The sequence below is a fragment of the Puma concolor genome, chromosome A3 (assembly GCF_028749965.1).
Source record: "Puma concolor isolate L17-30 chromosome A3, mPumCon1.1.hap2, whole genome shotgun sequence".
Lineage (NCBI taxonomy): Eukaryota > Metazoa > Chordata > Mammalia > Carnivora > Felidae > Puma > Puma concolor.
The window spans coordinates 132,100,327-132,126,863 of NC_141669.1; the positions used below are offsets into that span (position 1 = coordinate 132,100,327).

Genomic DNA, 26,537 nt, shown 5'->3' on the forward strand with positions numbered 1-26,537 from the left:
GGCAGGAGGCGGAGGACACCCAGAGAGGCGAGCGAGCAGCGGGCCCCCGCGCGCGGCTCGGGGCTGGGGCGCCAGAAGTGGGACTGGAGCGAAGTAGAGCGATGCCAAGGAGGAAACAGCAGGCACCCAAGCGGGCGGCAGGTAAGAGACTCGGCTCCGCTTCGGGGCTGCGGGGCGCACCGAGCTCCTCGCCCGCCCTCCCAGCCCCCGGGTGCCCCAGGACGCCACCCCCTGAGCTGTGGGGGGAGTTCGCGCCGGGCGCCCCTCTCTGCCCCGCGAATAACCCCATCCCCTCTCTCTCCTTCTCCCATCTCCCAAATCCTCCCCTTTGCAGGCTCCGCTTGGGTGGGGGGGAAGCTGTCCCACCAAGCCTTCCCTCCTTAAACTTTTTTTTTCCTCCACCCTCTACCCCACCCCTAACTTTCTCCCAGTCTGTTTCTTGCCTCTCCGGCCAAAGTTGGGTTGTGGATTTGGGGTGCGGGGTAGGGAGACAGTCCGTCCACCCCCGCATCCCTCCGCGTGGTCAGTGCCAGTGGCTTCTGGCCTCGAGGGACAGCGTCTGCGCTCGCTGGGGTTTGGGGCGCCGAAGTGTGAGGCATGCCAGAGCCCTGGGCTGCAGGCTGGCTTTGGGGCAAGCAAGGAGACTAACTTTGATCGCCAAGGTGGAAAAAACCCACCCCAGGAAAGGAATGAACCTTTCAATGTGCTTTCTAAATATGCTTGGAAATCTAATCACTCTTTCTCTTAAAAAAAAAAAAAAAAAGAAAGAAAGAAAGAAAGAAAAAGAAAGAAAGAAAGAAAGAAAAGAAAAGGGAAAATGCCCAATAGAACATTGAAACAGCTCAGGATTTTCTTTGCCCAGAGAGAGTTGCAAACTTTGTAAATTGATTTGTAGGGTATCCCATCTGAATCTTTCCTTACTAACCCCTTCCCCTCCCCCCAAAAGAGGAACAGGTTAATGGATCAGTACAATAGACCTTCTAAAGGATTTTTTTTTTCCTTTTGGGTTGCTTAATTGCTTTTTTAATAGTATGCTGGGGTTTTGTTTCTCGGAAGTGTAATATGAAAGTTCATTTTTCTCCTGCCAGACCCACCCACTGAAAAATCAGCTTTCCACTTGATTGCTAGTTTTGATTTGACATTTGATTGATCACCTGTCATCTCGCTGCCTTTGATCTATTCATTCTTGATATATATCAATAAATCACTCACCATGGTAACTCAGAGTACCAGTGACGCAAGCCTTGCCCTCTAGATTCAGAGCCAGACATGCACAATTATTATCTTGTTTGGCTTTTAATGTGGGCGTTTTTATTTCTTTGTGTCCTTCTGTTGAATCAGGGCTTTAGCAAAAAGCTGAAGTTCTTACCGCCGCCCCCCCCCCCTTCTCTGTCTTTACTTTCATGCTTTAGGGGACATCAGTGAAGGCTGGTGTTCGGCAGACCCAAAACACATTTCCTTCTGTTGTAACGGGAGTGAAACATTAGGAAGAAGTTCAGTGGAACACTTTTGTAAACTTTATAAAGCCACCCTTAGAATAAATCCAAAGTTAGTCGCAAATCTGAGCAAAGTGGGTGTTTGCGTCTGAACAGGCTGGACCACCAAGTTCATCCTCCACCATGGCTTGGTTCCAGCATGAATGGCAGTCCATGTGCTTTGAAATATCCCCAGCTATCTTCCCTCCAGAGCGCAGAATTGCTTCCGTAACCACGCGTAGATTGGGTCAAATTGCGTGCGGAAATATCATTTATAAAGCTTTGATTCGTGTGTTTTCCAACTGTTTCCCAAAGAGCAAACTAATTGCAATATTCTTAGTGCCATATATATGTAGAGCTTGCCTCGTCAGTGAGGTGTTCTTTTCTGCAACTCTGGCTACCTCTTTTGAAAACCGTTTCTCCCTCCTGCTCCTGTCCGTGTCTACATTTCAACCGCTTATTTGTTAAAACTTAAGATTGTTTTGCAATCTGACAGCATTGGGGTGTGCACTGGCCTTCTAGACCCAGGAAAAGTAAGCGTGCTCCTTCTAGCTCTAACAACCCAAGTTTTCGTGTAGCTAGATGATTAGAGATAACGTCCTTATTGTCCCAAAAGAAAACTCTGGGCAACAGTCCAGCAAGAAGTGATACTGCCCTGAAAATTACTCTTTTTTTTTCCCCCCTTGTTGTTCCGGTAAAGGCCATCAACAACTAGGCAGTAATTTAAATTACCAGAATGACTGGACATGTCTCCTTTGGTTAGCTCATTACAAAAAGTGCATTGCTCAGAATTGCACTACTTTGATTATAATTATCCTCTGATCAATGAGGATCCAGGTGTAGTAACATAATGCTGTATCACATTATTTAAATTAGATCCTTTTCATTAAGCTGGTATCTATTGGAACTGGCTTGTCTATTTACTGTAGTGTGTGTGTGCGTTTGAAAGTTATGACTCCAGTTTCAGTTCACTAGCCCATTATATTCCTGGTGTCTTTATGTTTGTTTTCATGGCTTTATTATTTTCACTGAAGAAAGCAGAAACCCTTGTCGAGCTGAAAGGGAATCATTCCTACTGCATGCAAGGAGGCCCTTCTTACAGTATTTATTTGCTCACATATGAATAAAACAGATTTTTCTTTTTGCGGTGTTTCTTTCCTCCAAAGTCATCGGTGCTGTCTTCCGTTGTAGCTGAGGTGGCGATCCATGAGCAAAGTTAGCCACTTTGGGATTCTTTAGGTAGTTGGTCATGAAGGGAAAAGAACAAGGTGGGTTCCAGGATTGTGGCCGTACTAACTTTTATCGCTGCCTGAAATTAAACGCAATGCACAACTGTAAGTAATTACTCCCATGGACTGATGTTGAAAGCTTGATTTCTAGCTTGATTAATGAATAATGTAAGATAGAAAAAGCCTGTGAGTGAATCAGAGCTGAAACTCCTTCCCAAGAACTGTTCGAGGCAATTTGGTTTCTTTGCATTATTAGTTTTAAGTTCCATGGTTCAGGGAATCAGTTACAGAACTTTCTAATAAAGCAGGTATGCAGATAGAATGAACAAGATGATATTATAAGTGATGGGGAATCTCGGTCTTTATTTGTTTTGTTCTACCCACCCCACCTCCCCCCCCCCCCCCACCGCCTTAAAAGAAGGGATGTGAGGTAGGCAGTTCTCTTTAAGGAAACAGCTAAGTCAGAACATTTCCCTCTGTTTCCCTCTGAAATGTCATTCTTCCTGGCTTTTTAAAGCTATGCTTTTCCACCATACTATTACTTCGGGCAAGAAAAAAAAAGTTCAGAAAACAGCCTATAGTACCCCAGGGGTTTGTGTATGTGTTAGTGTGTGTGCTGGCTTCCTTGGATGTATATTTCCCTCACCACTAAAATGCATCCACTTTTACCTGAGAATATTGTGGGATTTTCTATCAGCATCTTTCCCCCCTCTCCATTTTAGGGCAGATAGAGAAGATGGCAGAGAGGTAAAATAAAACAGAGCAGTGTTTTGATTTGTTTGTATTTTGCAGAATTCAGCGTAGTTAAAAATTTTAAATTGCAGACTTACGCTGCAAACCCTTCTATTTTCTACAATCTGTCATAGCCTCTGTACACAGACATGTGTATTACGTATATTTTATTTTACCACCCTGAACTATTGTTTTTATATAATGCCAGCCAATTGTAGTCGAATGCACGATCTTTGGGGCTTGTGAATATCGAATGTACGCGTAAGTTGCAGGATTCTGCTTCTTTCAGCCCAAAGAGATTAAATGTCTCCTTCTTGCTGACTCTCCTAAACTATCTGATAATCCAGATCTGAGGAAAGTCTCTCAGGGAAGAAGGCTCCCTCAATTTATTTTGTTTATTTAATATGGAGATGAATAATGCAGATTTTGTTTTCATGAATGTCCTTGTGTGGCAGTAAACATTAGACTATTAGCAATCATTACTTAAAAGTTACAATTTGCACCTTAATGGCATAGCTTATTTACATGGGAAACATATTCATCAGGGACAGTTCTGAATCCTGCAGTGGAGCAGGAGTTGACCCCAGCGATAGCCTTTTCAGCCTACTGAGAGCTGGTGCCTGGGTGAACCCACTGAGGTCCTAGCAATCTGTACCAGCAGGGTGGGGAGGCGGCAGGCCACTCATGGTGAAGTTCACGTTTAATTTACTGGCAAGTGGGATGGGATTCCAGGGAATAGGAATCTGGGTAGAGTCGGGACCCTGGCACTCTCACTTTATTTAAACATACTTCAGAAAGACAAGTTCACGTCTTGCAGATTTAAATACTACATGCTATAGACCCCATTCACTTACCCAAACAGTACGTTTTTAACAGATGAATGGAAAAAATAAACACACACACCCCCAGAGGGGCGCAGCAGCTCGAACTGTTCTGGCTCTTCTTGTTATTTAAGACAGATCCCTGAAAAAGGAAGGACAGGTCCCACGGAAAACCACATCCTGCACCGGAGCGTTTTGGATGGAAATTGATTACTTAAGTGGTCCCTTCCCCAGCTCCCTTCCTGATTTCCTTCTCTCACTTCTCACCTCACCCTTAAAGACCCAGATTGAATGGGACATCTCAAAAGCCCATTTGTTTTAGGCATTTATTGATTTCATTTTTAATCTGCCATATCAGGACACAATACATTAGCCCTAATCAGCAGATTGCAAGTGACAGGGAGTTCTAGTGGAAGGTAGGGAAGGGGGAGGGGACTCTGAAGAAACTTCTGCAGGATGAAAATCTTCTTGAGGCTTGGGGGTTGGAGATTGAAGGCTACTTTTGAGGAGGGTAGAAACGTTCCTCGGAACTACCATGCATTTATTTTTCTGCCACCTTACACTGATTTTTCTCCCAGTCACCTCGGTTCTGTTGCTACCGTTTGGGAAACCTTCACATCCAACAAATACCTCCTAGGCATCTGTGTAGCAGGTCTGTGCCTGGGAGCACCCTGCCTTTTGTCACATTCTCCAACAGAGGCTTATGCTTTCGTTTCATCCCAGGTGACGCCTTTGACGGAATTTCTCCAAGCGGATAATGTACCTGGGTTCATCTATTTCTCTTCCCACTGGCTGGGGGATTCTTCTCTCACTTGAGCAGGTTTTAAAGGGGCACTGCGCGTGGCATTATTTAAGGCCATTGAAACGATACACTTCTGCTCCTCTGCAGCTCAGCTTAGGAAAATCAGCCAGGAAGAAAACCTGTTCGTGTTGGTGCGGGGTCTGTAATTAGCTAACATGAGTTAAATGACCAGACTAGATCTTCCCTTCCGTCACTGTATGCTTACCATCAATTTTATTTAGGTATGTCAAGGTCTGGGAAGACTGTGCCACTATTTCAAAGGCGTGTCTGCATGCACCCAAGTTCCCTTTAAAAAGCACAGGATGGCCTAACAAATTCTATATTAAGACCAGGCATCCACAGAGTATCATTTTTGTTTGATGCAAAGTCAGTTGGAAATACATTAAACTAACAGAGAGGGTTGTATCGCTTCCCTGAAGCACTGCTTTTTCATTACATATTTAATTACAATCAAATCGAGCGACTTTTATAAAAAAAAATTACAGTGGTATTAAAAGAAGCTTGGCACACAAATAATTTTATTGCTTCGCAAGTTGAGACTGCACTTCTATTTTTATTTACGTGGGAGAAATTTATTTTCATTTTCTAACGTGACAAATACATAGTATATTTTCCTGTCGTCTGTATCAGGGAGATTCAATTCTCTTGCCTTCTTAGAGCCTGTTCATCCTGGATGTTTTTACATCCATTTTTCAGTAATTGGTAACAATTTGTAGTTTTTTTTATTATTTTGAGTTTTATAAATTCCATTTCAAGTTAGAAATTCTCCTGTTCCTTAGGGTGACCTTTGGTGAGCAGCTCTTTGATTATAAATGAGCTTAGTCATTCTAGCCACATAAGAAACAACCTCATTGAGAGGGTTTGCTTGATTGCCTGGATATTGCAGTAAGAAAAAACAAAACAAAACAAAACAAACAAACAAAAAAAACACCATATATTTACCGGCCTGTATCATAGAAGCCGATTTTCACTGGATTTACCATTTCTTTCTTTTTTTTTTTTTTTTTTTTTTTTTGGTATTACTGACCTTTCAGTCACTCGTTTGTTTTAGGTGTTGCAATGCTAATTGAAAGGTAGTTTCGAGAAACACTGGTCTCTAAGAAATGGTAATAAAAATTCGGTCCTTTCACAGCCCATATATCCACTTCCGGACTATGCGAACTCACGGGAAAGTGCCTCCGTAAACACATGGTTTGGCATCTGACTTGGACACCAGTCTGGAGTGTCCCCAGTGGGGTGGTTTCCCCCCCTCACTTCAACAGGGAGGCCTTCATGAGGGTGTAGGACTTAGGTCCCCTCTGAAGACTTTGTCTGCATCACAGACACACAGAATAGGAATCTGAGAGGCCAAGTGGGAATTGCTGATATGTTTGTTTCCAAAGCAAACTCTGTGGGTGAAGTGATAAAATAATTTGAAGAGACTTGAAAGTCATTAAAATGGTTCTGTAGAATTTTCATGTGTTGCCTCTGAACCTTTTGCATTTCCTCTGCAGAAAGAAAAAAAAAAAAAAAAGATGCCCTCTGGGCATCCTCCAGTACGCCATGATGCCAAAGCGAGGCCTAAAATTGGTTAAAATTTTAGAAATTAAAATTCAGGAGGCATGGCCAGATAATGCTGTTATTAATATATCGGTATTTTTAGAGGTAATGAATTTAGAGAAATTACACAGGAAAAAAAAAAAAAACCTGGATATTTGAAAGCATTTGTCTTGAATTTTTCTAAGAGTTCCCTTTCTATCCGTGTTGTTTAAAAACAACAAAAACAACAGTTTCAGTATCGTCATACCTGCTCCTCGACCTTAAACAGGGTCTACCTAATAAAGTTCTCTCTGGATGGACCAGGACACAGGACACCGTAGCACACGTCCCTGTTTGCAAAATAGCTTTAGAAACCCAAACGTGGGCACACAAAATTATAGTAAAATCTCGACAGGTTATTCTAGCTAGCTCAGGGTTCAAGATCGAAAACTTTGTTCGGCAGGGTAAGAAGAGAATAACAGTGCATTTTAACTACACATCTCCCCTTGGCACATGAAAAGTTGCAGAGCAGGGAAGATTTTTAAGGAGCTTTTTAGCTCTTTTGTCTCTCTCTCTCTCCAAAGACTAATTTAATTGAAAAGCTGTAGTGTCCATTTATGCTAAAGGAAAAGCCTCATGTTTCCATAAAGCTGCCGTAATGCTAAGGTGGATTTAAAAAAAAAAAAAAAAAAAAAAAGACATCGTTCTGCAGTTTCTGTTAGTCCAGAAATTAAGATCACGGGTCTTAATTAGTTGAGTGCTTTCAGAACTGAATGAATACTCTGAAATCACCCCTGAGCTTTCTTCTTAAAGCTCCATCTAAGTCATTTCTATGGAAGTTACCCAGTTTAGATATTAAGGTGGGCAGAACACAGTTATTGTTTTCAATGAAAATAGTTACAAAGGGCAGAAGGAGATCAAAGCTCTTGTCAGCGGCCATTCTGTCTGTCATGAATTTGGAAGAAACTTCCCAAACGCTTTCCTGCATCACGAAAAATCCACGAAATCTGGTGACGCGGACAATTCAAAAAGGACACGGAAGGTCAAGGTGTTCTATAAGGGAGAAGTGACTTGGGTAAGCCAGAGCAGCGGCATGTAAATATTTCTATACAAACTGCAAAGGGCTTACTTTAAATCACTTGAATTTATCGGATTCTTAGAATTGTCTATGTATTTAGAAGCCCCTTTCTCGTAGGCCGGGGGAGATTCGGTACCGTTTGGTACAGAAGAAATTCCAAAATGAAAAGCTCTAAGCTCGTTTTATATGAGAGCTGCCTTCGGCTGGTTTCCTTTATTAGGACGTTGGGTCCACGGCTTTGTGCTTCTTTTTGTTTTCCCTCTTGAGGTTAGGTATGAGACTGTGGATGGGGCCTTAGAACAGGAGGAAGTGACTTGGGTAATGGTTCCAGCTTTGCCCACTCTCATTGTGCGGCCCTGAGCAAGCTCGAGAGAGAAACCTTGCTTCAGGAGTAAGAACGTGAGTTCAGGAGTCAGAACGACCCAAGTTCAAATCCTTAGGTCTACTCCTTTTCTTTGCCTTATAGATTTGGGCAAGCCGCTCAAATCTCGGTCCCCCCCCCCCCCCCCCCCACTTTTTAACCTGTAAGATGGGGGTAATCATAGTTCTTCTTAAGGCCCAGGGTTTTTGAAAGGATTATATGAGACTGGGGCTGAGAAAGTGCACTGAAACTATTAGGGGTCAAACCTGACAGTAGTGTATCTTCACCCTGAATAGCCAGACCATGAAGCATTTACACCAGAAACGAAATGAGCAACCAACAAATATCATGAGACTAGGAGGCCGGGGCTTGAAAGAAGTCAGACATGGGTGCATTTTGGTTTTTCAAACTGGAAATCCAGTCACTGAGTAGGGTTTTAGCCTTTTCTGAGAATGAAGAGGGAATGGTTGGAGCCCCGTGCCGGCTCAAAAGAATATTTCTTTCCCAATAGATAGTAATTATAACACTAGCAGCAACAACTATAACAACAGTGGCAATAACGATACCTCCCACTATGGAGGTGCTTATTATATATACCAAGCACTTTACCAAGTGCTTATATTTCATTTATTTAAACAGCAGTTATTTCGTGAGTCCCTACTACGTGCCAGGTTCTGTTCTGGTCACCTGCCTCCCGGGGAAGGAGGCAGGGGCAGTTAATAGGATGAATAGGGGATCTTACCCTCCAGGAAGGGGAAGCAGGAGAACATGCAAGTAAATTAACAAAGAAAAAAAAAAAGATAAATTTCATATAGAAAAGAAACTCCATGATGACAGTGGTTTCAAAAAAGCAAAAGTTGAAGAGTGGGAGTTTGGCAATACAAGTGTGGATGGCCAGGGGAGAGACCTGTCCCAGGGGGGACGTCTGAGCCAAGTTTTATCCTTCTAACATTCTTATGCATTAGATGCCAGTGTAATCCCTATTACTGATGGCGATCTGAGAAACCTGCAGAGCAGCCCGTTCAAGGTCATGCAGTGGCCAAGCTGGGTTTTAAACTCCCTGCTTCCAAAGCCCATACACTTAATCTATTGTGATATTTTATCTGGAATAGCTATAGTCATTTGCCAAGGAAGGGCCCCGTTCCTATTATTCTTTCCCTGCATCTGTTGTGAAGTCTAAGCCTGCGGGGAGGGTACTGAGAACATTGACGGAGGATGCTGCCTTCAGTGGCATCTCCAAATAGAATCTCGGGCCCTCTCCCATATATGAAGTCGGTTCTTTCTCGAGGGTTCCTTCTTGTGTATGGATGTGCATTTGTGCATTCATTCATTCAACAGATGTTGACCTGCTCACCTACTGTCTGCCGGGCATTGATCTAGGGGCTGGTGTATCACAGCAGAAAAGCCCATGCCCTCCCACAGATATAATTCTTTTAAGACCAGAAAGCTAATACACAGATAAATATATAATACAACATTAAATAGTTCTAACTGCATTTCATAAAAATCCACTAGCATTAATGGAATGAAGAGGGATGGGAGGGTTGCCTTTTTATACAGGATGGTCAGAGCTGGTATTCCTCAGGTGCCAACACTTGACCAGCCCTGCACAAAAAGCGAGGAACCAGCCGAGCACAGATCTGGGAGAAATGTTTCAGGCAAATGAAGCAGTAAGCACTTATGACCAGAATTGACTTGCCTCTTTGAGGAATATGTAGGGGTCCAGTGGGGCCAGGGCAGGTTAAAATGGGGGAGGAGGTATAAGGAAAGAGGCAGGGGAGGTGGGCGGGGGCAGGTCTGGTGTGGCTTTCCCTATGTGGGTCTCAGTGTGAGGGGAGGGAGGGTTTCCAGAAGGGAAGCGATGTGATCCATTTGGGTGTTCAACAGAACATAGGCACTTGTTGTGGCCAGTGGATTGGGTTCAGTTTGCCCCCCTGGCCCCTCAGTGATGGTGAGTGGGATGGTCAGAACCATGGAGGCAGCACATGGAGATAAAAGCACAAACCCAGCCTTTATGGAGGGATTGCCCGGTGCCTGGTCAGCCAAACGGGGGAGGCTGTTGAAAAGCAAATGTTAAGAGCCAAGCCGATCGGGGACGGGGTCGCAGGGCTTGCCTATTCAACTGGCCAGCAGTGTTTGAAGGGAAGCTCTTTAACCTTGCTGCCCTCCAAGTCCTCATCTGTCGAGTGGGCACAGGATATCTCTCGCCTCCCGTTGTGGTCAGGACGGTTAGGTAATGCGACGTAGAGAAAACCCTCGGTGCAGTCCCTGGCACGCACACAAGATCTTTTTCCTAAACGCTCATGTTGCTCCTGCTTCCTGTTGTTATTTTTTGTCTGTAGGGATTCTAGGGGGAAAAAAAAAATCTAGGCTCTTGAATTAGTCCTTGGTACCTATTAGGCACTAAATAAATATTTCCCGATGAATGAATAAATGAGGCTGTAAATAAAGGAATAAATACTTTAATTAGTGTACTACTTTGTATACTAATTAATTACTTTTGAGTAGAAGGATCTCTTTTACACATCTAACATTTTTTTTTTTTTGGCAGACCTAGGTACCAATCATGATCAGAACGGCACTCTGAATATTTATCAGTTAAAAAAATACTAATGACAAAAAGACAGTGATTTTGGTAATGAACTTGCATTTTGCTCATCATGACATCATCTGCCTTCGCGCGAAGAGCAGGCATTTCGCCTTTTTGCAGTAAACAGTACGTATTCATCTCGTACACAGTGCTTGCTGCCGATATGGGTTAGTAGCCTTCCTCATTAAGCCAAGACCCTCAGAGGGAGGGTCCCTGATGTTGGTGGAGGGGCTGGGGAATCCTCATTTCTGACCCCTGAGCTGGACCTCTCCCTCTGCCCTCCAGGTGCGCAGCCTCCCAGGGTTGGGCAACTGCCCCTCCCCCAGGGCAAACCTGTGTTCATCCCCTCAGGCCCCAGGAGAGGCGGCAAAGCTTAGGGGTTGTTAAGCTAATGGGAGAAGGCTACAGGCTGTTTCCTGGTAACGCCTTCTCCACTTTTTAATTGTCACCTTCAGATTAGCGTCTGGGAGAGGGGAGAAGGGAGGCTGGCTGGTGCCTGTTAAGGTGTATCTCAGGACAAAGGGATTTGGGATCTGGGTGGCGAGAGCAGGTGGGAGTTTGGGCCGCCTGCCTTGAAATCTTTATTTAACCGATGTTACTGACGGTCTGCTATGCACCAGGCACCGCGGGAGGTGCTGGAACCGGAGGCTTGAAGGAAGTTGGCAGAGGCCTGCCTTCTTGAAGCTTCCATTTAGTGTGGCAGACAGAGATCCCAGACAAGTGAGCGGGTGCATGGGGTCATATGCCGGTGTGTGGCGTGTGCCCGAGAGAGGCCCAAAGGCGGGCAGGGCGTAGGCCACCAGGGGAGGGGGCGCCGTCTTGGATGGGAGGGCCAGAAAAGGCCTCTCAGTGCAAGTGACATTGCAGCTGGGTTCTGAGGGACGTCGCGGGGAGAGAAGTGCCACCCCCCCCCCCGTGCCCACTGGGGACACGTGTGACCTTGTGGGCCAGGAGCAAGGCGGGGGCCGGCAGGCAGCAAGGTGGCCAGGGTGGCGGAGCCTAGAGGAATGGTGTGGGGTCCCCACAGGAGGACAGGCCACCGCCAAGCCTCTAGGACCCCAGACCTCTAAGGAGCTGTGCCCTGGGGGGCGGGCGTGCTTGGGAGACAGGATCTGGCTTGGGTTTTTACAGCGTCCTTCTGGCTGCCGTGTGATGTATCAGAGAGCAAGGCTGCAGGCAGGTTGACGTGTAGGAGGCCCCTGTGTCAGTCCGGTCCAAAGCTGCCGCCATCTTGGACCCGACCGATGGTGGGGAAGGTGAGAGACTCAGTCCAAAGTCGGACAAGATGTGCAGAGGATGGCAGGTGGCCGTGGCGTATCCTGAGAGGTGTGTCTGAAATACTGGCCTGGGTTTATCCTATTAACTCTAATTCCCTCATTCCTTCGTTTATTTCTCCCCTGTAGTTATATACCAGGTTCTTACTGAAAATTGTCAGTCTATCATTCTCTGAGCCAGACTGGAAACGAGGGAAAACGTTTGAAGGTGCATTGATTCTAGAATTGACTGTAGAGGGGGAAAGGGCCCTCTTCCAAGCACATTTCGTGGAGTCCTGGAATCGCCTTTCCCCAGCTCCACATACCCATCAGATGACACAGTGTCAGGGCAAGGGGGTGACCCTGGAGTCGATTTCTCTCCAAAGGGTCACTTCCTCCCTGTATGACCTTAGGCACTTTTACCTCCCGGACTTCCAATTTCCTCATTAGCAGAATAGACCCGATAGAAGAACTCATCTCATGGGGTTTTTACAAGGATTCACCGAGACAAATCAGAGGGCGTGCTTAGCACAAGTGCCCTGTACAAGGTAAGTGGTCAATACATTTTAGTCATTATGGTAACAAGTTAATAAACCTCTCCATGCCTTGATTTCCTTATTGGTAACGTAGCGGTCATACAACCTCCCCCTTGGGTTGTTGGGGAGCACAGTATGAACCCCTGCAAAGCAGTTAGAACAGTGCTTCACACATAGTAAGTGCTCGATAATCATGACCGCGAGTCTGAGCTCATGACCGTGAAGGGACCTGCCTTCTGTCTTACCTGCCGCCCGTCCACAAAGCCTGGCACGTAGTTGGTGCTCAATCAGTGTGATTTGATAGAATGAATGATGGGGGCATGGTGACTGGCAGTCACAGGGAGAAAACCCCAGGAGACAAAATTGCGTCTCTGTGGGGAGGGGCCAAACAAGACCCCTGACTGGTACCATGGCCTCCTCTAGTGGTCACTCCAGATGGCCATCTCCTCTGCCCAGGCCTGCCAGAGCTTTCTGCAGGGTTTCAGTGAGCAAAGCAAGCCTATTCCTGAAGGCTTTTAAAGCCAGAGCTGCTCCGTTATGGGCGGCCGTACCACTGGTGGTAAATAGTTTTAAGCAGCACGGACTCACGCACTAAGTGCAAATGATGTTCCTTTTCCAACACTGTTTTCAACCCCTCTGATTTAATCAAGAAGCAAGTCTTAGTTGGTGTTAGCCTGCCTTAAACAGCTGTCTCATGCCCCTTTATCAGAGAGGGTAGACCTCGAATTCAGAGACTTTTTCAAGTAACGCTTGGATTTTCCTTTTCTGATCGTTAACGGCAAATGATGCTGGGTTTTCACGGACTGTGGGGACATAAATTTTCATTATAAAATAAAATTACATGAGGACATTAAAGAGGGAGACGCTGTAAGGAAATATATAGAGAAAGCAATAGTTGGGGGCAGGGAGTTGCACAGACTGTGAGGATGGGGCAGAATGACTAGCTGGGAGGACCCTGTGGTTGCCCAGGACCCGGACAGGGCAGGGGATTCATGACCCAGATGTGCCCAAAGGCTGCCAAGTTGCATCTGGGTCAAAGGAACACCCGGAAGACAGAGGCTTTCAGTAAAACTTCAAAACACTTTGAACACCAGAAGGAACTCCCCCCCCCCCCCCCCCCCCCGTCAGAACATCAGAGAGAAACACTGGAGAGCCTTTACTGGCGAAGGAAACTTTGCAGATACGGAGGAATTGGGAATAACGTTCTGGTTTGGCATGTGGAATAGAGGGGTGGTTCTCGCCTTTACTTGGTGTCGTCATCACTTGGAAAACCGGCGAAAGTGCAACCTTGCGGAGTCCCAGGCCGGGGCCTAGCAGTTCTCATTCCACAGGATGGGGCAGAGGCCCCTGAATCTGTATTTGAAGCACCCACCATGGCTTTGAATTGCAGGATATGGGGGGCGGGAATCTAAGTAGATAGCCTCCTGCGTGGTCAAACTGCCTGAAGCCTTGGTCTCTAATACATCACATGGCAGCCAGAAGGATGCTGTAAAAACCAAAGCCAGATCCTGTCTTCCCCCTCTTCCTTTTTCTACTCTCTTTCTCTCTCTCCCTCCCTCCCTCTCTCTCCCAATTCGGAATGCCAAAACATTTAAAAAATTACCCAAGGGGATCCATATCCACTTTTGGCTTTTAGTCAACAGAAAATATATAAGCACTCTCTCCTTTCAGTCTCTTGTGGCAATCGCCTAGTTTTTAGAAATGGGGGGACCACTTGCCCTGATGCCTTTCAACAGAGAAATGCATCCATTCGCTCATCTATCTACCTAGTCATAGCACGGAACATCAGAGCCCAGAGAATCCTTCAGCTAAGTTGAAAGACAAGCAACGCAGCCAATATAGAATAGGGGCCCTGTCTGCCCGGGAGTTGGCCAGCACCCTAGATACCAGAGTCAAGAGACAAGAAGGAAACACAAGGAATCGCCCAGAGCTTGATTTTTTTGTTTCTTACAGTCTCTGAAATTCCCGAAACGCTACAGAATGGGAGGGCAGAAAACCTAGCTTTTTTTCTTTGGTGCCTCCTTCACCATCTCATTCTGTTTCATAGTTTCTCCTACTTTCCTCAATGGCTCTTCTCCTTCATCAATTCCCTCTTTTTTCTTTCCTGGTTCCTCCCAACAATGAGATTTCTGAGCCCTTTCTGTCTGTCATCTGGGCTTCCGTGAGCAAATGGGACCAAAATGATGATGGCGGTGACGAGGAAGATGATGCCAGTCCTAACTGTCGCTGTCATAATGCAACAGTGACCGTCAACCTAGTCAACATCATACCGTCAACATAAAATACCGCTTGTCGACCCGCACGATGCCAAACCAGAAAGTCTACCCTTACTAGTTAACATTTACAGAGCATGGACTTCATGCAGGCCATCTACATAAAGTCTCTCCCGATGACATCCTGAAGGCCAGATAGTGTTATTATGGGCCCATTGAAGAGATGAGAGAATTACGAATGACAAATAGCTTGAAGATCACATAAGCTTCCAAACAAGACATTGAAACCCGGCTCTGCCTACCAAAGGCCGAGTACTCAGACACTGTGTTTCATTGCTTCTCACAGTAGTTAATGCTCAATAGCTGAGCATCACGTAAACAAACGTCCCCAGGCTGGGAGAGAGACGTGCAGACTAAGGGCGCGAACTGAAATTTAGGGTTTCTTCCAGGTTGAAGTCAGTCAGTTGTGGCACAGAAAAAAATAAATAAATAAAGAGCATCATCCTGCTTATCTAAATCCAAAGCGCCACCTTTAAAAGTTGAGCCTATGAAGATGAAAAAAAAAATATATATATATATACACATATATATATATGATTTTTGAAACCTCTTGAGCTTTCCACATGCCACAATGGCATTTCGTAAGTCCATTCCTGTTTGATTAAACAGAAGGAGGAAAAAAACATGAAAACCACGATCACAGAAACATGAAAACCACGAACACGGTCCATCTGGGGTGTCTCAGTAAGTGATTTTGCTTGTCCACTTCCTACAGCATCTTTGCGGATGTGTCCTGAAATCAGACGCTGCTCATCTGTTCTCCATAAATCTCTTGTAGGCCCCATGACTCCTCCTGGCCATCAAAAATGTGGAATACGTGCAATGATGCTGGCCCGTTATTTATTTTAGCAAATGAAAAGCTGGCCTCCCAGATTTCCCGTTTAGCGCTCCTCATAATATTTATGGTCAGGGTCTCTGAAGGTGTTTCTTACTTGTAAGTATTTAATTATAGGTGGCATTTAAATGATTACTTTGAAGAATCTGAAAAAGAGATGATTGTGAAGGTCGAGGGGCTTGGGTCTCAGAGGGAAAATGTTGCTTACAACAGAAATCATGATAGGATCTTTCTTAGGGGGAAAAAAAGGAAACCCCTAACAATTATTTGTAGTTGTTGTTGGTTGTAGGTTTTGTGGATCTGTTTGTTGGTGGTGTTGTTTAATTTTTGAATGCGGTGGCATTTTGAAGCAAGTCTTGTAATAACACAGTTTGGCAAACTGCCTCGCTCTCTGATTTGAGGTTATTTTAGTAAGTAATGGAATGAAATAATCATATTCTTTTATTGTCTTTAATGTAAACATTTTCATTATTAATATTGGATGGGGATAGTCAATTGTAGAGAATAAAAGGAAGAGCTGTCAATAATAAGATGAGCGTTTTTCACCTGATGAGTAAATTTCGGATAGAAAGGAGTTAAACTTTACAGATAAAGTTATATCACTTTTGAACACCAATCTTAAAATTTCTGTGCCTCAGTCCTGTAAATAGGCATAAAGGAGAGCAGTGACTTGTAAGCACCATTATGAGGATTTTAAAAAGTAGATCCTTGTTAAGTACTTAGAACAGTGTTCCATGATAGTAAGTGCTCAGCAGATACTAGTATTTCCCCCCACCCTCCCTCTCTCCCCAGAGGCAGGCACTATTCAGACTTTGGTGGGCATATCCTCCATTATTTCTAATTCTGCCTGCATATATATGTAGCGAGGGGCATTATTGTCCTTCTGTATATGTTTAATATTTTTATGTAAATATTTTTTACACTATGTATTGCACATTGATTTTTAAGTCTGTGTGTAGACTCTATCCAAGTATGTAGATAGGCAGCTAAAGAAAAAAAGAGGGAGACAGAGAGAATAGATTTAAAAATACAGTGGATTCCTTTTCATATGCTTTATAATATTCTACCGTAAGAATGTGTATTTTTACACACTTATCAACTCCTCTGTTAATAGACATTTAGCATATTTTTAAAGTTTTCATTATTACGTACAATCCTGTATTGGATATTCTTAAGAATTTTTACAATTGTCACATAAATAATTGATGCAGAGAAAAACAGTTGTGAGAATTTTACTGCATTTAGCAAGAGAATCAGTTGAGAAAAGTAAACATTATGGAAACAGCTAGTATTTCTTACTTTGAAACTTCTTGGCGTCTTTCCTGAAATATACACTTACCTTACCAAAAATTTAACTGGCTCATTTGCACCTAGTAGGCGCTTGTGAAATGTCTGCTTGAAGCAAGTAAACTGAATAAATAAAAGACGTCAATAATCCCAATAATGCGTGAGACTCAACCATCAACATGGCTTGAATCTCAGGTACATCCAGCATGAGACCATTCGTCGTCTTGGGGTGGAGTGGGGAACACAGAGACGTTAAAAGGGAAGTGTGAATAGCATAAAAGAAATTGCATTTGTCCTCGGGGTGTAATCGATGGAGCTTCGAGTCGGACAACCATTGCCATCCAGATCCTGGAATCCATGGGGTGTTAAACATGGGTGGGCTGGGTTAGGAAAGGAAGGACCCTGGGATTTTGTTTAGAGGTGTTACAAGGTGAACCGTAACAGTGTGTTACGTAACACACGTAACAGTTGGCCGTGTGGCATGTTAGGCAGTCAGACTGACCTTTAATGCAGTTTAGCAAACATGTAGTGAGGCAAGCTGCTCAGTCCTCGGGGGGAGAAATATTAATAAGGTAGGACCTCAGGATCTGGAGGGTCGATGTTGGTACCAGATGCTTTTCACAACCAAGATCAGCATCGTCCTTAGCATGTGTCGAAGTGTGTGTTGTGAGCGTGTTTTCTTGTGGGGGTGAGTTGTGATTGTGTGTCTTTTGTGTGTGTCATGGGTGTATGTTTCACATATGGCAGGATCACGTATGCTTTGAGTGTTTGTGTGTCTGGGGGTAAAGAGCGAGTGTAGAAGGACCTTATTATGCATGAGTTTTGTGTTGGTGGTGGACCTCGTCAATGCAGACGCTCACACCGAGGCTGACCTATTAATGGAATCAACCACAAAGCTCTTCGGGATTTTCCCCGTGAACATGAAGCCAGCATCACAGTGTATTTCCCCAGGGGTCTCTCTGTGACAATTCCCTGGGGGTTCTGAGAAACAGAACCATAGTTACACCTATTTGCCTGCACAGGAAAATCAGCACTAAATTTGTAGGGTATCAGTTGTAGCTGATGCAGGAAGGTAGGCTCTGCACGGGGACCATTTCATTTACAGTGGGTGTTATTGTTGAATACCCGGATGACTAAATGAGTGAATTGAAGAGTCATCCAAGGTTCCTGGAGCCTTTGGAATATTTAGATACCTGCACGATTTGCACCCACAGGGCTGAATATAGTAGATTCTCAGTAAATGTTGAATGGATACGCGAATGCACACACATTGCACATGTGAACGTTTGCTTATCTCTGAAGCAGGCTCGAAACCGTAAGAAAACAGTTCCCTGGCGGGGTTTTTATTCTTCCTCTGTTGGTCCCACAGAGCACTTTGTCTGCTGTCCCTTTGGTTTAATTATTGTTCTTTGAGATCGGCACGACAGCCCTTCTGTTTACTGTCAAATTGCAGCCACAAATGGAGAAAGAAAGAACGAGGTGGGGAGGGGGGGAGCAGTCTCTCCAGTCCAGGTACGGGAACCTCCCCAAAGATACTGTCCCTTTACGGAGGCAAAGGGAAGGTGGAAAATTTGGGGCTCCGAGTTTCAAAACTTGCCAAACCCATAAACCAACAAAACTGCATTGCTGCTTCCATAAATGTTTCATAAGTTTTATCATCTTGTGACGACGGTTAAGCAAATGTGTGTCCTTTGAGGAATTATTTACTGGAAGCAAGGTTATGGCGTCAACATCTGTGTTTCCAATCACTTAGATGAAGAATGGATGAAATAAATCACGAGTAAGTTCCACAAAGTAACTTCTGTGTTATTATCTTTGGACAAGCAGAACATAAGTAACTCTTTTAGGTGCCCTCTCTTTTGGAATTTGGACTTTTTAGTTGTGAGGCTTCTCTCTCTCTCTTTTTTTTTTTTTTATTCATTTCATGATCTTCAAAGAATATGTCTTCACTTTTTTTTTTTTTTTTTGGTAGAAAGTTACCATAAAAACATCCACAATACAAGTACTTAAAAATTTCTCTCAGGGAATCTGGCTATTTCAGCCAACATTCTCATTTGGGAATGGGCTAACAGTTCCAATATATAACATCCATATAATTTAACCTCATAAATTTCTTTTTTTCACAGTGATGTAATGGGGGGACTGACCTGGAGTTTGTAAACGTTCCCTGCTCACGGCATTCCCCTGGGCAACATAACATTCTAGACAGTGTTTTATGTGCCCTGATTAAAATATAACGTATTCTTGCATTTCCTGTGGACTGACCTGTTAGTACTCTAAGCAGAATATTTAAGGAACATGGAGATGTTTTCAAATGTGTAACAATGCACGGTATGAGGTGGGTTTTTTTTTTTCCTTTTTCTTTTTAAAACAGTGATCTTATTTTCATTTTAGACCGTATTCCCCTGGGCACCCACTCCGCAAGAAAAGTTTTGTGCTCTGGTTTAACTTTTGCGTCTGCCCCAGCACTCCGATAAACAAACAGAAATACTTGGTTGTAACTTCGGTTTGAATGCTGGGGCACGTACTGTGATCTGCTCTCCTGCAGTAGAGAAGGACTTGGGCGAGTTAGTGGCGAGTCCCCCAAGATAAAACAGTAGCGACGGAAACTTACAACATTCTTTACGAAAAGAAAAAAAAAATTAATTAAAGTAAGGGGAAGGGTTTCCTAGAGTTCCTGCATCATGAAAACAGCTGTGACAGATAAACCACTCAGCAAAACCATTTGTGGATTGAGATGTTTTAATTTTCTAGGGGAGGAACATGGAGTAAAAATAAAAGGCAGTTCTTGTTTCCAGAGGAGCAAAGGAGAATTTGTGGGGTGAGGGCTTGAGCGTGAAACTTCGCTGGTGGACATTGATGCCACCTGTAGGTCTTCCAGGGCACGAACCTCGATCCGGGAATAACCTGAAAGAGACATGGAAACGACACGAGGGAAGGAGGGCTGGTTGGATCGATCAGATTCGTGGAAGATAAGTTCATGAAAGGGATACATGTATTTGAGAGTCATTATTTTATTCATTCAGCAGATATTTATTAATTTCTATTGTTTTCAAGACCTTGTGCTGTGTGCCAGGACTATGAGGATAACGAAGGCATAGCCTCTGTGTTGACAGGTTAGTGATAGAGTACCCAGAACAAAGCCAGGGAGTCTTAAATGGATGGATGGATGGATGGATGGATGGATGGATGGATGGATGGATGGAGATGATCTATGACTCACTAGGAATTCAAGCTCATTTCTCTCTCTCTGTGTGTGTGTGTGTGTGTGTGTGTGTGTGTGTGTGTTTACTTCTGGGTCTAATTGTTGATCTGTCAAGATTTTATCCCAGGCAGCCCCTGGCACTTCCATCAAGGATGGATAACCTCTTCCAAGGAACCATTCCTGAACCCAGGTCCCTTCTTGCCTGCATATCCTCGCCCCTACCCAGCTCTTAGGGCAATAACTTTCTGTAAAGGTTTTTGGATTTTCCCTAGTTGGCTACACTGGATCTTTTTCACTCCTCACCATAAACTTTTCTCTGCTTTGTTCTCTGAAAAATCAGAATCAGACTCGTTAATATTTACTAAGCCATGCCAGGCACTGCCCCGGATCCTTTACACATACCTGACTTCGTTCAGCTTTCCTCTTAAAACTAAGGAGGTAGGCACACTGCTCATATCCCCATTTTCCATGAAAACTGAGGCACAGAGCTATTACGTGATACACTAACATAGCAAATATATAGTGCAACTAGAATTTAACCCCAGGAGTGTTTGCCTCTAAGGGTGCACTCAGCCAGATTTTTAATGAATCATGGACTGGTGATAAATTATACCTCATCTGCATGACTCAACTGAGCCTCAGCCTTGGCACCTATAGGTACAGAGACCCAAGGGGTGGGATTGGGACAGGTCTATCTCTGAGACTCTTCCTTCCTTTTCACACATGATGGTCACAATGGTCACCTGGCAGCGTATGACTTAGCAATTCTGGCAGAAGAACGCTTTCCTTCAGAGGACCCCCAGCGAATAGGCTCCAGGGTTTACGTTGGCCCACATGGGTTTGCATAGCCTTCCCCCAACCAATCACTGGCCTCTGACTGGCCGGCCTTGCTCATGTAGGCCCCCAGTGCTGCAGGAGCCAGGAGCAGCTGGTGGCCAGTCACCAAAGCAAAATCAAGGTGATATTACCAAAGTAAGGGAGACTGGATGCCGGGCCAACAGAGTCAAGAGCCTCATGCTATATGCTCTGAAGGGTTACACCCCATGGCCTTGAACTCAGATGAAGATTCAAATCGAGGCTGTTATTTACTTTCTGTCTGACCTTAGATAAGCTATTAACCTTCTAAGCACTAGGTTCTCAGTTTTGAAAATAATTATCCTGATACCATGTGGGGTTGCCAGGGGGGTTATACAGATTGAGTATATAGTTTCATGCATACATGGCACATAGTAAGTGCTCAATAAATGTTCGTTAATGTGATGGTTATGGAGGTAACCGTGAGAACTACCAGAATAATGTCTTTGGAGATGTTCGTGCTTCCGGGCACGTTGTGTAATAAACGTGGAGTTGGGGGTGAGCTTCAGGCCCCGGACTGAAAGAACCACATTGTTAAGTCTCGCTCACCATAGCTTCCTTTCGGTGAAGGCCAAAAGTCCTTGGCAACTTTCCTTTCCTTTCAGGTGTTGATTTATTTATTAATTGGGCAAAATGGGAATTGACGAGCCTGAAACGATAAAGATGCCCGTGATTTTCTTTTTTTAAAAAAATGTTTTTGTACGTCAGGAATGAAGGATGTGGCGAGGTTGAACGGGAGAAAAATGACTATGTCAAAGCCAGCTGGGGTAGTGTCACTTCCCCGCTTTCCCGGGGTAAGAAAGGGAGTCAGATGCGGGCATTCTGCGGTTGAGAAAGCGAGACTCTGCCTGCCTTCTTCTACTGCATTTGGGACTTGTTCAGAGACTAGCTGGTTGGGTGGCAAGTTGCCTTCTTGCAGAAAAACTGACATAACAAACAGGCACTGTGCGTTCAAGGTTCAGAGAAGCCTTTCCTCCTACTTTATTCTCCTGCATCGCGGTGTTTCTGGGCTGCTGACGTAGGCGAAGGAATCGCTGTGTTTATGTGAGTATGTGATGCTCTACCAGCAGCACACATTTGCTCGTGGCTGAGTTATACGTGTATCCGAAGCTACGGGTCCTGGCCGCTGTTGATTTAGCCCAAGGCATATATAATGTCCTGTAGAAACCATCCTGCTTAGTAGCCCCTCACTTACTGTGTTCTACAAGCTGCTGGCAAAGGTAATTATACTTAATAGGAGCCACCTTTGATTTAAAGCTGCCGAGGAGAGTCATTAAATTGAGCGGCAAGCATGGTGGAGGGGTGGCGTGCAACCTTTGTTTGGGGACATTCGTTCGGAGCAGCTGGGATTGCTTACAAGGGCAGTGTTCCTCGGGCCCACATTTGTCACCCAGATTGTCTTGCAAAGACAGTCAGCGGGCCTGGGAGAGAGCATCGAAGGTGGCGTGCAGGAAGCTGCTTTCCTGGTTCTCGCCTCTCCAGCCTCGTCCGTCCTGGCTCATGGGCTTGCCTCCCCAGGTGGGTTCAGCATCCGCCTGCCCACTGGACCGGCGGTCCTGAGATGTCTAATCCCACGGCCTCTGGAGGGAGAAGTCTGGGTCTGCCCGGGCACCTGCGGCAACAACAAAAGCATCCCAGCCTCATAATCCTCCGATGATTTAATGTGAGATGATTTAGTGTCTTTAAGATTTCATTTCAGTCCTTCGTGTGGCTATGGTTACATTTCAAAGACTGTCTATAGACGTGTGTGTATATGTGTGTGTGTGTATACGTATATCTGTATCCATACGTTTTTATGGCAAGCCTAGTTTGGTTGAAAGAAAAAAAAAATCCATGTGTGCGGTCACTCCTCAGAGTTTCCGAATTGCAACACCCAAGTGAGGGAGTTTGTGCCGGGCGGAGACAGCCTGTTCTGTGAGGATGCCACGTAGAATTGGGACTGATACAGGTGTCTGCAAAGTCTCAGCGAGGGAGTACCGACACCAGCTGAACCTTACAGGCTTCCAGAGGGTTCCCGGGCTGCCAGATGCTTTCACAGAGTCCAGAGGGATATCAGGAAAACCCCCTCCCCTAAGCTCACCCCTGCTCCGAGGATCGAGTCATGGCCTAAAACTTTCGTACTCACGGTGCGGTCTGGGGGCCGACGGCCTTGGCGTCTCCTGGGAGCTTACTGGACACATGCAAATTCTCAGGCCCTGCCCCAGCCCTGCTGACTCAGAGACTGCATTTTAACAAGATGCCCAGGGGATTTGTGAGCGCGTTATGTCTGAGCAGAGTTCGCCTACAGCGCCCTGGAAGGCTGGCTCCTTTCTGGCAGGACACCCTCAGTGCTCTCTCCTCCCGTGCTCTGGCTTTGTCCTGTTCTCCTTGTCACCCAGCTCTTCCGTCCGCTCAGTTTAGCCAACACCTCACGTAGTTCGGGTCTCGGCCTGAGTATCACCTGCTCAGGGAAACTGTGATGCCTCGGATTATATCAAGCCCACCCCCGTCCCCATTACTGGCCGGAAAGTACCGTGTATCTCTGCTTTGTTCTTTTCAGCATTGACATTTTACCATTCTTGGCTTACTTGATTCTCATCCATCTCTCCGTGCTGCCCACCCCCACCCCTAGACGGTAAGTTCCATGAAGGCAGAGGCCTGGCTTTATCGTCCCCATGTCCTGAGGCCCCAGCACTGCGTCTAGTATATGCTAGAAGCTCAAGAAGTACTTGTCCAATAATCAGATGCACGTTCACAGGCATATCCTCTCTTGAGGACTAGGAGATGCGTGTGACTTGCTACTCAGTCTGTCTCCTTAGGAATTGTCAGAACATTCTAGAACTGTCTTCTGTTGAGTCATTTGCAGGTGATGAAGCAACAGAACTGCTACTTGTTAAACCTCATCCTCATACTGAGCATCATCCTATTTAATACCTCTTACCAGTCATGAATGAACACATGGATCAACTATGGCTTAAAGCAGGGATTTCAGATTTAACAGCCAGGAGGGGGCTGGACAAGAAAATATGCTCCACCCTTAACTCCAGCACCAAGGAGGCTGAGCACACGCTCTACCTTGGGTTGGCCATCGGCTTGGCGCTCGAAGAGGTGCGGAGTTCCCTGTTCTGCCTGTTAGAATAAATCTTTATTGGTCACACTCACTGTGTGCTAAGCACAGCTCTAGGCTGGGAGGGGACAGTGGAGACAATATATCAGGTCCCTCCTCTCATGGGGCAGAGCCAACATACATTTAAATGTGTAAGGGCTAAGTAGAAAAACCCAGCATGGAAAAGGGTAGATGAGGAGAAGGGGCCCTTGTATTGTAGGCCTTTGCTTCCTTCACTGCTGTATCCCCAGCAATTAGCTTGAGATCTGGCACATAACAGGTGCTCAGTTAACCCCAGTTGTTGACTGACTGATGGAATAGGACTTTCCAAAGGGGACTGAGCACTAGCCCTGTTGTATGTGGCCACAAAATAAGGCAGAGAAGATGGGCCATTTGGGGATTGGAGTTTCTGACTCTGTTGTCCAGATTAAGTGACCTCGAAGACACAGGTTTCTGGTTAGAATCATCAGAATCACCCCTAGAACTTACCCAAAAAAAACCCAAAAAACAAACACACACACACACACACACACACACACACACGCACACACACACACACACATACACACAAGTGTTCAGATTATTTCTTGGACAAATTTTGACATCACGATTTCCAGAAGTGGAAGTCAGCATATGTTTTTAAAAATAGCCTCCCACTTGAGTCTGATCTGCAAAGAAGGCTGAGAAACAGTTTTCCAACCAGTTGAAGTAAAAACACCGTCCATCATTTGTTGAGTGCCTACTGTGTGCCAGGCAAGGTACTCGGTGACCAATTGACCTCATTGAGAGAGAAGCTGATGATGACGACAAGGACAAGAACCACAACTGACGTTAACTGAATAACTACTTTGTGCCAGGTCGTGTGCTAAGTAAGCACTGAATGTGTTTCAACTGGTTTTCCTTTTCATAACCATCCTGTGACATAAGTCCTCTTATGTCTCACTCGCCATTATGGGAATTTCAGAGAAGATTCAAATGAATATCAGATACGTGATTTTGAGCAGGGTTCTAAGTTGTGACCCATGAGACAGATTCAGCCCACCACCTGTTTTTGTAGGATTCGTGACCTAGAATGACTTTGACATTTTTAAATGTTCAACAGAGGGGGAAATGTGGAAATTTGTTTTCTCTTATGTTACCTAAGTACCTACATAATATCCTTGATTTTGTCTCCTAGCCTTCAAAGCCTAAAATATTTACTATTTGGCTCTTAATGGGAAAAGTGAGCTCGTCCTTGTTCCAGAAGCTCATTCCCAGCCTGTGATACGCATAAGACAGTTGCATGCAGGATAATTTTTGGTGGTAGAATCACGCATTTTTTAATAGTTATGGTTTTAATTTTCTGTGTATTATACAGGGAAAGTGTGATGGGTACATCAAAACCATGGTTTCATGAGTATTATTGCTGAATCCAACGTAAAGAAAACAAATGAATCCATTTGAAATCAATTTTGAAAAACAAATGAAGTAAATAATAACACACGTGGTATGGGATAAAACAAAAATCAAGAAGATGATTTAAAAAAAAATAGAAGGATAAACACTGACTTAAAGGCCAGAAAGTAGGGTGAGTAGGAAAAGAGGAAAATAATGAAAGTAATTTAACATGGATAAGAAAAAAATAGAAGGCCAGCAATGACTATAGCTCTTTCCATTTTTAATATTCTGTGAGCTTGAGTTTCTTAGAACCCTTGTTTTTCAGGACTTTTTGATCTCTCGAGGTCTCTTCCAGGCTCTGATTCTATGAAGTTTCCTCAGGAGATACTGACACAAACTGGGGGTTGGCCAGGATTCGTTATAGTTCAAGGCACAGTCTTCCTGTGTTTTCCCTTCTGCTGACTTAGAAAGACAGATGTGCGAACCTCAGATGGGTTCAGAGGTTTGGTGGGGAAATCTCAGCGGCTCTCCAGTTCAGCCAGGAGTAGAAAAGGGGGGGAAGAGAAATTTGGTAATTACTGTTGCTATTTCAAGACGCAGATAGCAGAGATTGGGGAAATCGTGATTAAAAATCTTACTAAAATAACCAAGGAGGTAATAACAGGAACCAGTTGAGCCCTGGGGAGGCCAGGTCTGGGTTTATAATGACAAGGGTAGCAGTGTGTGTGTGTGTGTGTGTGTGTGTGTGTGTGTGTGTGTGTGCGCATGGTATGCTGATTTTTTTTTTTAAATACAGATCATTTTGTCCTCTGCAGTTAAAGGTTCAGTTCAGTAGCTTTGAGACAAACAGGAAAGTCTGTGTTATTCTTTACAGGAACACATCAAAGGTAGTTTCTGGCAACAGTCAAAATGTCTGTCAAGGAAAGAGAAAAGATTGTGAGGTATTCATGACCTGTTTGAAGAACTAGGTTTAAAAACACATTCAAGAAGGAATAATGTGAGAAGATAAAAGGACACCAAGAGAGAGGGAGGCTTCTAGCTTTGTCCAGTTCTAACTGTGATTGTTTCCCACCACGTCTGACGTGTCCAAGAACGGGGAAGCTCAAAATTACCATCGTGCGGGGCAGCTGAACTCTACCCGTGGAAACTTTTTCTGGTTTTGCCCCCAAACCAAATAAAGCACCAACTTCTCTTCTGTTTCATGTTGAAAGAAAAGAGGCAAAAA

At 44.7% G+C, this 26,537-nt stretch overlaps 1 protein-coding gene across 6 annotated transcripts in view; it reads left to right on the top strand.

The window, feature by feature from the left end:
- Window positions 1–7: 7 nt before the first annotated feature.
- TSHZ2 (teashirt zinc finger homeobox 2) overlaps window positions 8–26,537 on the top strand; it is a 458,377-nt gene continuing 431,847 nt past the window's right edge. For all 6 annotated transcript variants that reach the window (XM_086702509.1, XM_086702513.1, XM_086702510.1 and 3 more), the window contains exon 1: window positions 8–141. In XM_086702509.1, coding sequence (XP_086558635.1) covers window positions 102–141 — 40 coding nt within the window. In that variant the 5' untranslated portion in view covers window positions 8–101. The remainder of the gene's footprint in view (window positions 142–26,537) is intronic.